This window comes from the organism of the source record quoted next, unplaced genomic scaffold, assembly GCF_019419815.1.
Source record: "Pyrus x bretschneideri cultivar Hongxiangsu unplaced genomic scaffold, Pyrus_bretschneideri_v1 Contig3, whole genome shotgun sequence".
NCBI lineage: Eukaryota > Viridiplantae > Streptophyta > Magnoliopsida > Rosales > Rosaceae > Pyrus > Pyrus x bretschneideri.
Window position 1 is genome coordinate 12,024,895 of NW_025999612.1, and position 15,552 is coordinate 12,040,446.

General features: G+C 38.2%; 5 protein-coding genes across 5 annotated transcripts; 2 read left to right on the forward strand and 3 right to left on the reverse strand.

Annotated features, from left to right (window-relative positions):
- Positions 1-322: 322 nt before the first annotated feature.
- LOC103938375 (mavicyanin-like) lies at positions 323-1,372 on the reverse strand. Its single transcript, XM_009348384.2, has 2 exons — positions 1,045-1,372; positions 323-782 (listed from the first exon to the last, which is right to left on the reverse strand). Exons 1-2 carry the CDS (start codon positions 1,223-1,225, stop codon positions 442-444), a joined length of 522 nt encoding a protein of 173 aa, XP_009346659.1. The 5' UTR covers positions 1,226-1,372; the 3' UTR covers positions 323-441.
- A 1,308-nt stretch (positions 1,373-2,680) lies between these two features.
- Positions 2,681-6,197, forward strand: LOC103938382. The gene is made up of 7 exons (XM_009348392.3): positions 2,681-2,822; positions 3,130-3,352; positions 3,573-3,696; positions 3,821-4,158; positions 4,342-5,263; positions 5,510-5,688; positions 5,866-6,197. Exons 1-7 carry the CDS (start codon positions 2,737-2,739, stop codon positions 5,962-5,964), a joined length of 1,971 nt encoding a protein of 656 aa, XP_009346667.2. The 5' UTR covers positions 2,681-2,736; the 3' UTR covers positions 5,965-6,197.
- Positions 6,198-6,234: 37 nt separating this feature from the next.
- Positions 6,235-6,576, reverse strand: LOC103939680 (peptidyl-prolyl cis-trans isomerase CYP26-2, chloroplastic-like). Its single transcript, XM_009349794.2, has one exon. The coding sequence runs from the start codon at positions 6,574-6,576 to the stop codon at positions 6,235-6,237; it is 342 nt and encodes a 113-aa protein (XP_009348069.2).
- A 101-nt stretch (positions 6,577-6,677) lies between these two features.
- On the reverse strand, positions 6,678-8,546 carry LOC103938393 (single-stranded DNA-binding protein, mitochondrial). Its single transcript, XM_009348400.3, has 4 exons — positions 8,214-8,546; positions 7,888-8,114; positions 7,103-7,203; positions 6,678-7,005 (listed from the first exon to the last, which is right to left on the reverse strand). Exons 1-4 carry the CDS (start codon positions 8,493-8,495, stop codon positions 6,926-6,928), a joined length of 690 nt encoding a protein of 229 aa, XP_009346675.2. The 5' UTR covers positions 8,496-8,546; the 3' UTR covers positions 6,678-6,925.
- Positions 8,547-11,750: 3,204 nt separating this feature from the next.
- Positions 11,751-15,359, forward strand: LOC103938404. Its single transcript, XM_009348408.3, has 4 exons — positions 11,751-12,056; positions 12,238-12,359; positions 14,338-14,541; positions 14,940-15,359. The coding sequence occupies exons 1-4, from the start codon at positions 11,835-11,837 to the stop codon at positions 15,040-15,042; spliced, it is 651 nt and encodes a 216-aa protein (XP_009346683.1). The 5' UTR covers positions 11,751-11,834; the 3' UTR covers positions 15,043-15,359.
- Positions 15,360-15,552: the final 193 nt, after the last annotated feature.

Sequence of the window (15,552 nt, forward strand, 5' to 3'; positions counted from 1 at the left end):
GTTGAAAAATTCCGAATAATAGATTTCTTAGTTTAGATAGTGTGGACTTACTGCCCTTTTAAGTTTTGAAGTTCAGTTCCAAGTCTTCGATTATGGCTTTTCTTTCTAACTCATTGCGTTTCAGATCTAAATTCTCTTCTTTTTTATAGTGCTACTGAATCATACGATGATGGCTTGAGAAGTTAAAAATATCTTTGTGAATCTTTACGACCCCAAAAGGATGGACTATCATGACGAAACCATCCCTTAAAAAAATAAAATGTGAGAACGATTCAGACATCCATCCCCATTTATACTAATCTATATAAAAATTATCACACTTAAAAAAAATTGAAATCCATAAATTAGTTCCAGTCTACACTCTTTAAATCTCAAAAGACCCAAATCAGACTAGGGGTACGTAAAAACACAGAACATAAAAACCATCACATATCACTGCAACTAGAAGAAAAAGACCACAACAAATGACACAACGCAGAACACAAGAGTTGCTGCGGAGGAGATGGCGGCAGTTGCAGCTGAACCATGCTTCGGCTGCGAAGGGTCCGTTGCGTTCTGATCAGCAGACTGAGGCGGGCTCGCCGGTTCCAAGACCTTGATGATCATCTTCTGCCCTCTCTCGCAGTGCCCGGCAACTCCGCTGATGAAGTAGAACAAACCGGGCCGGTCCAGTGTGAACGTAGTTGCACCATTGTTGGAGAAGAAGATGGGATGAGCAGAGTGGCATTTTTCGTACTCGTCCTTGGTCACCACCACCACCGAGTCCTTCGTGTAATTGAACGCTTAGTCCATGAAACAAAACATAGCAAAATGTTACTTACACACATAGGCAAGAAGTTTTTGATTTCGATAGAAGAAAACCCGACAATAGCTACTGACATTAGTTGCCCAAAATGTAGCGAATAAAAGACGCATCAGTGACTGATCTGTCTTTATCCGTTCCATTAGCCTCTGATACGACATGCATTTTACTTGTCTTATTCTGTGCAACTGATAACAGTGATTATCATTATTTTTTCTTGACGTGACTAAAGAGTGACTTACATAGAGTGTCGTCGACCTTGAACCGGTTTTTCGACGCCCATTCGTTGTACATTTGTTGGCTCTTCGATTTCGGGACCTCCCATCCACTCTTGCCTCCAACTTCAAATTTGGTACAAGATACAAAAGGGACATGGAAGGTAGAAAGAAGAAGAAAGAAGAGAAATACTTTGGAGGTTTCCATTTGGATTGTGCAGGGAGCTCACTCTTTGCCTATCAAGAACAAAACGAGCAGTATAATTTGATGGATGTGGGAGGAAGCACTGCAATTTATACTGTGCAGGCGGTAAAAAGAGGTGAGGCTGCGGTAAATGGATAATTAGATTTTTTTTACTGAGGGTGGGTAAAAAGTGAGGATTCTTTGGGAGTAAAGAGTGGAGGTGGATGTAGCCGTTTGAGAGGAAAACAAAACCCTTATCTCTCAATCTTTGACTTGGTACAAATGTTTTTCAAATGGCAGCTGAGGTGATGAGGTTGTTGAGTCAAACTAGCTTTCTTACCTCAGTTCAAATTTCCGGATATATGGAATATAGAGTATTTTAGAATATTATTCGAAAAAGAAGTACGGAAGTGACGTAAAATACGTAGTCTAGGGGATGACAAAGAGTCGTGTCGGATGACACATGAATACATCTCTCACCGTTCAAACCGGCAATGTTACTTAAAAAAGTTCAAAAGCAACAACAAAAAAAAGAATGGTTATAGAGATGAGAAGTCTAACTTTCAATTATTATTTGGTCTTCGTGTCACACCCAATCTTCTTATAATATGTAAAGACACTTAACATTTTCTTACAAGATAAGGTAAGTGACATTAGACATGTAAAACAAGAATATTGAGAAGAGAAGACATAATTTGCACTAGAAAGAAGGGGCGAAAATGAAGAGACGCAATGCGGGCTGAACCTAAGAAGTTGTAGGGTTCGAGGCATTGGGTGAGTTTGGATCACCTTCTCATATCCTTGATGCTGCATAGTTGTCGAGTTTAATAGTGTGATTTCGTAATTGAGTAGGACGTTAAAGTAATTAATTGCATGAAAAACAAGTCAGTTTAATGAACGATTCATTATCATTACGCAAGGTCAAACTAAACTGTGAAATAATCCATGAGTTACGTTTTGATCCCAAATTCAAATATCAACTTTCAGAGTCCGAAAATTAACAAATATATTGCACACTAGCCCTATTCATCAATTCGTATAATAATTGAAGGACTACTTCTCCAATTACGCCTTTTTCACCTTTTTTTTTTTTTTTAAATGAGACAACTGGTGGCAAGCCATGGTTACCTACCATTTTCGAGGCTGAAAAAACTCACAGAGGCATTTTAGCCTCCTCCTGGCCACAAGTTTGGCTTCCACACCAGCAGCGGATTTCAAACTCGAGACCTCCAATTTTTAGTTTTAAAGAAGCCTCGTAATCCGTCTTTTACTACTGGACCACCAGCTCATAGTTACCTTTTTCACTTCTTTTCGTCAGCTTTGCCTAGCCATCACGGTCCAAATCTTATTGGATTGGACCAAGTTCAACCGGCCCAACCCAAACTCTTGTCGAGACCCAAGGAGTCAAGTACCGCTAATTCACCCCCAGCGTCAAACGACGTCGTAACTCACGGCACTTTACGCTTGCTAGGTTCTGAGCTCTGAATGCATTTCATAGGTTCTTCTGGAAAAAAGAAAGAGAGAAGAAATAAAAGATGTCGAAAGATTCAGAGAAAAAGTTCCACTTGATCATGGACAAGCTATTTTTCGCTCCCAAATCTACGCCCAGCTCCGCTTCCAGGTTCGTTATATATATATATATGTGTGTATGTATGTATGTATGTATATCTATTATTATATTTATTTTCAATTGCGGCCTTAATTTTCTCGCTCGTTTTCCGTTTGTTTCCCGAGAAAATGCTGCAAATAGGATTTTTATACTTGTTAGAGTTCGATTCTGCTTATATACAAACATGATTATCAAGTGCTTGAATAAAATTACGATAAATCGATTTTCTTTTTATTCGGATTTTATGGAAATTTTGATGTAATTAGTGTGCCAAATCATGGAATTTCTTTGATGTCAGTCACTTTTTTTTTTGCTGAAGTTCGTCTGGCGTACAAACCTCGAGAGGCAAAAAGCGAGCAAATCCCTCATCCGCATTGGCACTGGTGGAACCGAAATCGAGAGGCGATAGAATGGAGGTGACCCGGCATTTTTCAGCTCCGGCTGTGGCGGCTCATGCTCCGCTGTGTAGGCCGTGGGACCGTGGGGATCTTATGAGGAGGGTAGCTACATTCAAGTCCATGACTTGGTTTGCCAAGCCTAAGGTTAGAATTATGTCTTCCACTATAGCATGTTTTGTAATGTTAGTGTTTACTTGTTAGCTTACGAAAGTAGCTCCGAATAGGTGAATAATGCGGTCTGGAAATGAGCTCCTGGTTCTGTCTTTTTTGTTTTGTTATGTTTCGTTTGCAGTGGAGCCGTTGTATAATACAAAGCTTTAATTTTTTTGGATGCACAAACAACAATTTCGCCAATTTTGAACAGGTGGTGAGTGCTTTAAATTGTGCCAGAAGAGGCTGGATCAATGTGGATGCAGATATATTAGCATGTGAATCATGCGGGGCACGCCTCTTCTTTTCTACTCCGTCGTCTTGGAATCAGCAGCAAGGCATGTTATGTTTCTCTTTATGTTAAATCTCCCGCCAATTGAACCCGTGCTGTAAAATTAAGTAGCCATACATTGTAATTATCTTATATTCAAAGTAAAGTTAACCTATTTCCTTGTTTTCCAGTTGAGAAGGCAGCTTTGGTGTTTAGTTTAAAGCTGGACAATGGGCATAAGATACTCTGTCCATGGATTGACAACGCATGTGATGAAACACTGGCAGAGTTTCCACCTACGCCACCTCCAGTTTTAGTTGATAAGTTTAGAGAACGCTGCTATGCCCTTTTAGAACTCTCAGTTCTCCTGGTGATTTCGTCTTCAGCCATTGAGTACATGAAGAGCCCTCAGCTCGAGCAATTTCTTGGACAGTCTTCAATGTTTTATGGCAATGGGTCTGGAGACATTTCTAGAACAGAACATTCGGACAACGAAGGCAGTGCAGATTCTGCCAAGTTATATTATCAGGTATGCACCTGTTTAGTTGCATGCCTTTTCATGTACACTATCATTTGAATTTATTTGTGCATCACTGTTTCATATCTTCGGACTCTAATTCTTCACACTAAGTCTGTCTTATCAGTTTCTAGCATTCTTGCTTTCTTCATGTAGCCCAATGACGTTTTAAAGATTTTTTTTTTTTTTTTGCAGGCACAAAAGCTCATAAGCTTATGTGGCTGGGAACCTCGTTTACTACCTTACGTTGTTGATTCTGGGAACAGACTGAATCATTCAGCTACCAACAGACAAAATCCGAGCATCAGTGTGCACTCTGCTAGTAATGATGAAAACAAAAACGCTAGTGCTTCTACTAATATACAGGCTGAACACAATTCTGTTGTTTTAGACTGCAAGCTTTGTGGAGCCAGTGTTGGATTATGGGCATTCTCTACCGTTCCACGGCCTGTGGAATGTTTCAGATTAGTTGGATATGGAGAAGTAAACTCTGAAAGTCATTCTGGAACCCATGATTCAAATGCTGAAAGTCACTGTGACAGTAGTATAGATGTTTTAAATTCTGGCGTAGATGGTGCAACATTGTCAAAGGACAGATTCTCAAATTTAAAATTGACAATTGCAGGGGGTCCTCCACCTACAAATCAGAACTTCAAAGCAACAATTTCGTTACCTGTTATTGGTCAAAATTTAAGGGCTCGGATTTCATATGATTCTGAATTGAGAGATTGTTTGTCTGTTCGCCAGGAAGGTATGCAATCTGATTCCCAGATGGAGAAAGAGGAAAGTCACTACCGAGAAAATGCAGAAAATGGTGGACTGGAGAATTCAGAAGTGAGTGGCCCTGGAACCCCTGATGCGAACGCCACACATTTAAATGGTGAAATGGACAAAAGTGATTCACCTGTGATGGTTTCTAGCAAGGGAGATTTGTTACATTCAGGAACCATTGTAGAGCACAGCGAAGAGCACGAGTCTCCTGGTGTTCCATCTAGCTTTGAAGCCAATGCAGATCTTAACAGCTCCAGAACTGATCCCGAATCCACCTCAAACCAGGAGGCTAGTGAAGACACAGTGCAGATTCCTGCAAACAGTGAACTTGTGGCAGGCAGTAGTGGTAAGCAATATTTATTGCTTTCTTGTTGAATGCAACCATTAAAGTAAACTACATAGCTTTTGCATCTGTTATATTCGGTCCAACTCTAACCTCAAGCTGATAATTGGTTTAAATTTTATAGTAAAAAATGACGTTAGCAGCCTGTATTTCTATGCAAACGCGCCATCTCTTACTCTATTGTCAGTGATAGAATTCCCCGATGATATCAAACTAGGTTTTAATAATTTGCTTTGTCTATTCTTCCAGGGAAGGACCTAAAGCATGTAGTGCCAGGTAGCCTGATGGAGTTTGATCCTATCAGGCAGCACAGATATTTCTGCCCTTGGATTGCATCAACAGGTAATGGGGCACCTGGATGGAAACAAACACTATCTGCTTTACAACGTCAGGAAGGCGGCTCTCCGTCATCTGCATCCATAATTAAGGTATTTCTGAAGCCCACTTCAACTGTCCTAGTGATATGCTAGGGTTCTATTCTATATGTTAATTGAGATGGGCAGCGCCCTTCTCAGCCTATGTTGTGGCCTGTCTGTGTTCTTACACGTATATTCGGGTTTGGTTTCTGAAGAGAATCATCATTTGATATTTGATCAATCATGCAGGTTGATGACCCTATCACTTCAATTAGAAATCTTTTCATGTCTCCATCTCCGAAAAGAATGAAGCCAACTGTTTTAACAACTCGAACTTCTGACCAATAGATGAGTGACTTTTTTGTTGCCAAGCAGGTCCAGGATTGGCCGATGTTAGAGAGGTTAGACTGTAACGTCTCCATTCGAAAGTCCCTCTCGTGGCATTAGTCCCACTCGAGAGCTTAAAAATGTTGTATTTACGAGATTAGAGTGTAAAATTGCGCTTGAGCGATAAACCGTAACGTTCTTACGATTTTGATAAACATAGCAATTGAAGTTTTGAGGGATATAAATTGATTTAAGACTGCTACAAGATTTTGATGTACTGATGTCCGGGCACTAGTCATTCACTCTCTCCCACTCTTCATTGAGACTATCGACTTCCAAATTCCTTCCTGTCTTCTTTGCGAGCTCGGCAGGCGCAACGAAAGATCCTACTCCGCCGTGCTGAACGTAGCTGGGCATAACATTAACGAACTCTTTCCTTCTATAGCTAGTGCCAGAAGCACCACTGGCAAGACTACCAAATCTAGCAGCTCCAACCGGGGCATCGTCTTCAAGTAGCGCGATTACTATCCGACCAACAGGTTCTCCGCCGATGGATATATCAAGAAATGCACACTCAGTCGGGATTCTATCAATGCAAGTAGCAGCAGCGTGAAGTTTCTGCTGCTTGTTCATTGCATCTATGTTCAATTTTCTTATCCGTAAATCATAGTAGCTCAGAATACCGCCTTGTAAAAAGAATGCAATGTAAACACACAAGCAACACTACAAAACGATGAACAAATTAACTTTCGATAATTCTGAGCACGTCAAAAAACCGAATTAAAAAGAGAGACAACTGTTGACACGGAGTTAGAAGCGTAACGGCTTTGTTTGGAACAAGAAAACTCAATCAGCATTGATCTTTCCTTCTCCTGAGTCTCAATCTCAACCACTCGATATGCAACAGAACGTTACTTACAAGGGAAAAAAATTGGACTTTCGTCGAACAAATCTTACAGCTTAAAAGTTGTAACAAAGCTTTTTAGTAGTAGCCAACACGTTTGAGCCCCCATTTTGGTGATTGCTCGGCACCATCACCTTTACCCAAAAACACAAGCCGACCTGTGAATTACGGGCAATAGAATACATCAACATGATGAGAAGCAAAAAATATAGATGTTTAGGTTCAGTGTACAATTTTAAATAGACAAGTACATACCGTTTCTGCGAACAGCAATCTCTCTAACTCGTCGAACAAGACCACTAACCGGATCAGTGAAGATTTTGGTCTCCAGATTACCTTCCAAATATAGAATCGAACTGCAACGTATCAAATTTCAATATGTTATTGCCAGTTGCAGAAACGATTATAACTCCAAATAACAAAACCAAAGTTCTGAACTCGAGGAAGGAGGCCATGATCGTGATAAGAAAGAAGCAGCGGAGTTAAGTTATGACAAATTACGCAAAACAGAAAGATACTTTGCAATGACAAACCAGAATGCTATTAAACTGCAACTTTAAAACCGAAGACAACGAATCTGTTATTTACTTTCCTCTCCCCTGTTGCCATCTTCCTTCAACCAACGAGACCCCGAACCAACCAAGCAACTTTCAGTTTTCATCACGTCCAGAATTAGGGCAACTCAAACAACTCTTCTTCCATCAATTTGATGCATCCCAAAAGACACTAATCCCCACTCCCTCTATACGTCTCTACCTGCTCACTACGTTACAAATTCGACTGATTCCAGCAAACCGTACTTTCTCCCTAACGTTCCATTTCGAATCAAATACCAAAAATTGCTCATAAGGCACTAGCAAATCTCCCTGATCACATAAAAGCTAGTCCAATAATCCATTTTACACACAATTGTACAAAAACGATTCATCCTTTTTTCGGAAAACACGATCTGCTTCGTAAACATGGTCATATATCATACACAATCAGAAAAAGTAACACAAATTGGAACATGATAACAAGGTGAAGAAAAATCCTCTCACCCAGGCACAACATTCTTCATGGCAATCATGCTAAGCCGGTCCGGATAAACACAAACCCGGTGCCACTGGACGTTGCAGCGGTTCGCATACTCCACCGGGTCCTCATTATCCAACGGCCGCCGGTTGTTTCGAATCCCGCCGGTTCCAACCGAAAACATGGTGACGGTGGTCCCGCTCCTCAGCTTCTTCTGCAGTGGACTCTGCCCCACCTGCCCAACCAGAATCGCCTGCACATGTACACCATTAGATGCACAGGATCAAAACCCTAAATCCGTAAATTCTGAGACTTTGAACTATCGGAACGGTGCGATTGAATCGAAATGTACCTTATAAATGCCGGCGTCGAGGCCGTTCTCGAGCGGGTTATCATACATGATGTTTCTCCGACTGGGTTCCTCGGACGGAGGCGGCTGTGGGGGGGTGTCGCCCGGGGCTGACTCTGCCTCCGAGTTGAGAGGCTTGGACTCGTCCGAGTCGGAGCTGTCGCTGCTGGAGGAGGAGGCGCCTGTAGTGGTGGTGGTGAAGCGCATGGAGAGTAAAGTCCGGGACTTTGCTTGCAGAGAGCGAGAAAGCGTCCTCGAGAGCGTGGCCATGGAGGAGGAAGCCATTTTTGTTGAGAGGAAAATGGTTTCGGTGGTGCAAATTTCAATTCCCTCTCTTGATTTTTGAGGGGTTTTAGTTGGGGCAAGCTTAAACCCTTTCGGGCTTTGGAGGCAGAAAGATTTTTTTGGGTTTTAGACTTAAGCCCGAGCCAATTTTTGAATTGGGCCTATTTTTGTTTGCCCAAGTAAATGGAAGAAGATAAATGGGCTAGGCCTAATTTGCGTGGACTCAGGTTATTTCACATATGTCGTTGAGTATATCTCTATGTGAGCATATCACTCATCACATGACACTTAACAAGTCGAAAGTTCTCGACAAGATGGATGCCACTTGCATATTTTGTCCAAGCTGGAGTTAAAAAATGTATTAGTCGTGAAGAAAACTAATCACTTGGAATCCTACCATCCTTGTGGATATTAAAAAATATAAGTTTTCTTCATGACTAATCTATTTTTTACCTTCCATACAAAATAAGCAAATCTATTTACCAGTTCAACACTCATTGAATCTAATGCTTATTCAATTCAAGTCAATTCTAGACACCAAACGAGGCTTTTAAATTGTTTAGAGAAATATGGGAAACTAAAAGCGTAAATATTTCGGTAGCTAATCATCCTTGCTCATATACCTAGCCTAAATTAGTATTGTGTATGAGCTATGGTATCTAAAATCATATCAATTTTGGTAGCTAATTCGGCTTAAGATACACATTAACTCAGAGAGGCAAAGTCATAAAGGGATCAAGATGGATATAGGCCTATTCTGATTTTAATTTTTTTTCATGCTAAAAAGTCAGTGTTATGCCTATGAGTTTCAAGGTTTTTCCTTAGGCTTAGGGCTTTAATCTGATATTTTCCTTTTATTTATTTCATTGAGTTTGATTTGAGGTTGGTGGCTCCTATGGAGTTCAGGCAATTCGTTACTTATGAATTTTGAGGAGGGTGGAGATCAGTGGAGGGAGAGAAAGAAGGAAAGAGGGGTGAGTTTTTTATTCAATTAGAGTCGTGATATCGGTTGATGTTGGCTTGGGGTTTGAATTTAAAAAAGAGGATGATGAGGATGACGCCATACTAACCCAAATGACAGTGTTCAATGAATCAAGACAACACATATTGATTTTCCTTAGAAGTGTTTTGGATTGAGACTTTTGTACTTCTTCTAGTCTAAAGTCTTAACTCCACCATTTTTAACTCATGAGTAAATTGTGGTTATAAAAAAAAAAATAAGAAAAATAAAAAAAATCTTCTTTGTTTTTGGTGGAAATCTAAAGGCGTTGATGCTACCATATGGAATAAGGACAGTATTGATCCTAATAATAATGATTTGTGTGAGGCTAATATAAAAATGAATCTTTCATATTAAAGAGTTGAATATAAATAGATGCAAAACACTGAACTGATTTGGCAGTTTGCTGATATAGATTCCATTTTTTTTGTTTTTAAACACATTTTTTGGGATGCATTTTCATCACGTCAAGTGGTGGTACTGCACGTCATTCTATTTATTATCGTTGAATAAGTTTAAATTTTAAGATTTATATTAATTTCTTGAAATTTAAAACTTATCTAACAATGATATATAAAATGATAAGCAAATGTGGTGAGAAAAATATTCCTACATTTCTGTCTGCTGAGTTGCAGTTAGGGTTATGAATATCATGCATATTTTAGGAAAGCAAGTGTCGCTGCCCTACCTTGTTCTTGGCGCACTTGGAACCACACAAAACAGAAGAAGCAGAACAATGAAACAGATGCAAAGACACAACGACAGAAGAGCAGCATCAACCGATGGCACGACCCCTTTTTCTCCGTCGTTTTGTGATTAAAAAAGCAATGTGACGAAGCCCCCATGAGTCATGACTTCATTTCCAATTTTATTTTTAATTTTTAACGTGAGTGCCGTATAAACCCTACAAAATGGTGCATGCATGAATAAAATATATATCGGCCAGAGGGAATACTATGCTAATTAGTAATTTTGTGTAGCTAAGCATCCATCAAGTGGGTTAACTAGAAAAACACTTTTTATTATTTTTTCCATAAAATTAATTCATATTATGTGGGATTAGGGTTCTTAATAGTCATATAATTATATATAAAATAATAGGTGAATTAGGTGGCAAATATTATATCCGAAAGAATATGTCAATTCTGTCTGATCCCTCGACATATTTGGTGGTTTGCTCGTATCCGAGTTTCTGTTTTTTAATCATTAATTCAAATTTTGAAATACTGCTGGAAAAGTGGATCATAGTTTTGACATGGTTAAGGTGGGGAAGAAAGTTTAAATTTAAATTGATAAATTGTTTTAATTTTTAAGTTTTGAAAATAAGATGCCAATTTTCTGGGTTTCAGATCCAAAAAGCACTAACTGGCACGATCTAGTTTCAAAGTTCTAAACAAATCTAGGTTAGTACCCAAAATCTCATCAAATCATGAAAAAATAATCAGTAAAATAGTTAAGGGGAATATGTAAGGTGACTTGAAGTAAAATACTATTTTTAAACTGGGAAAAGCCAATAAAAAAAAAAGAGAATTTTAACGAAACACTATTGGTGTTGTTCACTTCTAACGAAAAATTATATTTTTACCTTTCACTGGTACTATTAGTTTTCCTTAAAAAACTGGGATATAGAATATTTAATTTGCCATCTATTTCTATAGAGATTAATATTTCTTTTACTCATGGAAGTATAAGCTTCCCGTATATTGCAAAAAAAAGATTAGAATTGAAAGTCACACTATTACGCAATGTTACAAATTTGACTGCACGAAACTTACACCGATAATTTGTAAGCATTACATTGGACCACATTTGTACCATTTGACTCATTAAACTATCATATTTTTAAATATAAATAGTTGATTATGTTAAATTTTATCTAAATAGCATGAAATGTCATCATATTGATGCACATAATATTTGAATTTAATAAACGACAGTATTAACGGGTTAAATTATTAAATGTTAAAAAGTAAAAGAAAATCGGTAGAGATCAAATCAACGTCACAGTGCATAAACATTATCATTTATCTCGTCATCTTATAATTCATGCACGAACAATTATCGCTTGCCTTGTCATCTTATAGTTCATGCACAAAAAATTAACTGAGTAAAAGTTGTCAATACCCTGATATAGTAATATTATCCATCAAATTAAATATTGTGGTTAAGGAAGAAAGATGATTGACGCGTCTATCAAACTCACTTAAAAGAAACCGAGAAAGCAAGTCATGAATAATCCGTGTGTTTCGAGAGTATTGGCATCCATTTCTACAGAGAGAGAGAGAGAGAGAGGGAGAGAGAGAGAGGGAGAGAGAGAGAGGAGCAGGTGGGTGGCGGTAATGGATGTGAGGAGAATAGCAGTAGTAGTTGAAGACGTGGAAGCAGCAAGAACTGCTCTGAGATGGGCGCTCCACAACCTGGTTAGGTTTGGAGACTGGATAACTCTGGTCCATGTGTTTCCAGCCCCAAGATCCAGAAACAGGAACAAATCCAGGCTTCTCCGTTTGAAAGGCTTCCAGTTGACCCTCTCCTTCAAAGAAATCTGCAGCACCTTCCCCAACGTACGTATTTTATGTGGGTTATAACATGAGTGATCAACGTACTGAAAACTGATCATTTCAGGAATTCGGATTTGAAATACGATCGTTTTGACCAATTTGTGTATGTATGTGTGTGAGTTAAATGTTGCTGATTATGTATATGTATGTTCAAATTACCAGTGTATATGATGATGATTTACAGACCAAGGTTGAAATGATTGTCACAGAAGGTGATCAAGATGGGAAGAAGATTGCAGCTTTGGTCAGAGAGATTGGGGCTTCCACTCTTGTTCTTGGACTCCATGATCACAGCTTTCTCTACAGGTAAGTCTGCTGAGAATATTGGTTTAATTAGAACATTTGTTTTTAATCTGTATAATTATGTGTTTGATTTTAATCATTGTGATGATCACGATGGGATTAAGTTTTTGATGGATATAATTCGAAGCATTCAATTTTGGAATTGAGATGAGATTAGATAAGGTGAGCTTCAAAGGAAGGTGAGAGACTTCAGAAGGGTAGCTCTTACGATTGTTGAGACTAACGTGGAAGTGATCAAAATATAAAAACGTCTCATGCTTTTGAGAATTATCTTACCTCCAATTGCCGTACACAAAATTTTCTCCATAGGAGAGGAAGGTCCTGCATAAGAGAAGAGTCAACTGTCAATGTCCAATGGGTTGTTTCGAAAGGGATCCCTTTTTACCAAATTCTCATCATCAATCAATTCAATCATTGAAATCTGATTTAACGGTTAAAACTATTATAACTTTAAAAGTGAATTTCTATTTTTAACTGTTTGATCAAATTTTAAAAATCCAAATTAGTTGATAAAGAAGATTTGGTGGAAGGGATCCGGAGGAATCCCCTTCACCAATTATTCATTGCCTCATCAACTCTTTTCCTGTACGCCTTATATAATATGTAGCGCGTGTGATAGAGCTAGCAGGGTCGGAGTGGGATGGGAATGGGGCCATATATGGTTCAATATTTAAGTCATGTTTGACCAATCTATGTTGCTATGCATGTGGCATGCCGGTGGAATAAAAGGACCCGGCTTTTCTGCTCTCATAATTCTCATACATTCACATTATTTTCTATTTTATATGGTCACGGTTAAGCCACATTAATATTTAATATTGATTTTTTTTTTATAGAGATAATAAGACAAAAAGAAATAGTGATATAAAATATTGCCGTGGCTTAACCGTGACTTCACAAATAGAAGAAGATAGAAGTGTATGCCAGGTCCGAAATAAAATAGCTAGCCTTGTGTTAGACCCTATATACAGGAGGATGTCGCTCTTTCTGTGCATGGTCGGACGAGTAACGTGTTTTTCCTAAAGAATTTCTTCTACTATAGGGGTAGATCGGAAAAAGATTTTTGGTGCAATAAGTTGTTTATTCCTTTTTGCATATTTTTCTTCTCATGTCATCCGTGAAGAGTGATATAAAAAGAGATATATACACAAAAGAATTTAATTTTTCTTCGTAGATTGCCTTTTTGGCTTTTGGACATAATATGTGGCTTATGAAGAATCATTGGATTTTTAGTTTAGGAAGACCATACCCACTTGTCTATCTTTTGGCAGATAGCATATATTAGCCAAAAGGTATTCGTTAATTTTCCCTTCAAACTTGTAAGGAGCTGCAAATTTTTTATTTTTAATTTTAATTTTAGTTGATTACTCACTAAATTTTTGTAATTGACCATTTACCCCATTTTTAACTTAATTTTAGCCAATTACCCCCAATCTTCCTCTTAACATGATGTTGTTTACATAATGCCAAGCTTTAAATGTTAATTAATGAGAGAATACTAATTCTTTTATAACTTCATGTGCTGTGTTGGTGGTGATCCCTTGTAATTGAATTCAACAACTCCTTAAGGAATGTGAATAATTTTATCTTAGGAAAGTTAACAAAAAATTTAAAAAAACTTCAGTTTAATTAAAAAAAAATGATAAATAAATGTGCAGTGAATAGTACTAGAGAAAGGAAAAAATATGATTTTTCGTTAAAAGTGAACAGTGCCGAAAATGTGTGTTTCGTTAGAACTCCCTTTTATCTTTAGATAGTTTTCAATCATTTTATATTTACAATTACAGATGTGGTCCTTAATTTCCCCATCAGAATTTTTGGATGTATGTCTTGTTTTATTTGTTCTTCACAAATGATTTTTTTCTTATTAAAGCTGTCAATTTTCATGCACAATATATATAATAAACATGTTGACTTGGATAATAAATATGGTGTGGTAGTGATTAATTTTTAATTGGGTATTACTTGTGTGTGTGTATAGGTTGGCAATGTCCCACAGCAGCACTAGTATTGCAAACAACTTGAACTGCAAAGTCCTGGCCATCAAGCAACCACCGCCTTCCTCATCACCATTAAGTAGCAAGAGGAGGACCAGCAGTACTAACACCAATGGAGCTGTCACACAAGCCCTCCTCGACAGTTCAACCAACATGGACTTTTCACAGATCGACATTGGTGGACTACGGTAAGAATATTTGAAATCTAAATTTTTACGTGCTTCAGACACACACACAAAGCGAACAAGGCTCTCTGTTTTGCAAGGATTGGGGAGGAACGTCTATCCTACGCAACCTAATTCTCACTTTGCAAAGAGATTGTTTTCATGACTTGAATTCGTGACATTTTGGTCACAAGGGAGCAACCTTTCTGTTGCGCCAATGTTCGTATACGCACATACATACAATGTGGTTTATTGCATCTTTTTAAAATGCAGACATTATATGTTGTTGGTGTGGGGTCAAGATTATGATATTGTTGATACTTTAACTTTACAGTTGTCGTTTCACAGTGTAGTTTACGGCATTGTAGAATGACTAAGGTAACAATTAATGGATATTTGTTTTGTACATGAATATATTGCAGTGTCCCCGATGTTCCTCCACCAAAAGTTCCATACAGAATCTGCCCAAACCCTTATGCGATCATCTGGAAATCAAGGAAGTCAAGGAGAAGGAGAAATACATAGTTCATCAAAGAGAGCTCAAATATGTACACATTTCTTTTCAAATGCACAGCAGCAGGTTCAGCTGATTGAGCCATTTTGGGCACGACACGATTGGGCATGGCATGGCATTGTTTTTTTTCTGTTGACTTCGAATATATGAGAGAGACTTACATGGACCGTTCGTGATGCTATCGTGACATGCTGAGAAGCGCATGTAAATTCTTCCCCACAGACCGACCCACACACAAATTTATAAACGAATTAGGTTTAAGTGGAGCTGACACGATCATGATGAAGTAATTTTTTTCTGGTTTTCAATAAAATCTAATTAACGTCAATTTTCTTGTAATTTCAAAGATTGTTTATACCCTTTTCATTTTTGTTGCATGAGCAACCTGCAGCAGTACTAATTGAATCCATGCGAAAACATATATTTTAAGAAGGGAGTTAAACTTTTATTTTTAGACAAGCGATAACAGATAGAGAAAATTAAACTCACGATCTCGAATAGAAATGTGTATGCTTTTAACT

Excerpts from the sequence above, each read along its gene's own strand:
- LOC103938375 (XM_009348384.2), bottom strand. The coding sequence starts at position 1,225 with ATGGAAACCTCCAAAGTATTTCTCTTCTTTCTTCTTCTTTCTACCTTC. Across the intron at positions 783-1,044 it reads CAAGGTCGACGACACTCTAT|CGTTCAATTACACGAAGGAC; the intron begins GTAAGTCACTCT and ends TCATGGACTAAG.
- LOC103938382 (XM_009348392.3), top strand. The coding sequence starts at position 2,737 with ATGTCGAAAGATTCAGAGAAAAAGTTCCACTTGATCATGGACAAGCTA. Across the intron at positions 3,697-3,820 it reads GTCTTGGAATCAGCAGCAAG|TTGAGAAGGCAGCTTTGGTG; the intron begins GCATGTTATGTT and ends CTTGTTTTCCAG. Across the intron at positions 5,264-5,509 it reads ACTTGTGGCAGGCAGTAGTG|GGAAGGACCTAAAGCATGTA; the intron begins GTAAGCAATATT and ends CTATTCTTCCAG.
- LOC103939680 (XM_009349794.2), bottom strand. The coding sequence starts at position 6,576 with ATGAACAAGCAGCAGAAACTTCACGCTGCTGCTACTTGCATTGATAGA.
- LOC103938393 (XM_009348400.3), bottom strand. The coding sequence starts at position 8,495 with ATGGCTTCCTCCTCCATGGCCACGCTCTCGAGGACGCTTTCTCGCTCT. Across the intron at positions 7,204-7,887 it reads ATGAAGAATGTTGTGCCTGG|TTCGATTCTATATTTGGAAG; the intron begins GTGAGAGGATTT and ends GATACGTTGCAG. Across the intron at positions 7,006-7,102 it reads GATTGCTGTTCGCAGAAACG|GTCGGCTTGTGTTTTTGGGT; the intron begins GTATGTACTTGT and ends CGTAATTCACAG.
- LOC103938404 (XM_009348408.3), top strand. The coding sequence starts at position 11,835 with ATGGATGTGAGGAGAATAGCAGTAGTAGTTGAAGACGTGGAAGCAGCA. Across the intron at positions 12,057-12,237 it reads TCTGCAGCACCTTCCCCAAC|ACCAAGGTTGAAATGATTGT; the intron begins GTACGTATTTTA and ends GATGATTTACAG. Across the intron at positions 14,542-14,939 it reads ATCGACATTGGTGGACTACG|TGTCCCCGATGTTCCTCCAC; the intron begins GTAAGAATATTT and ends AATATATTGCAG.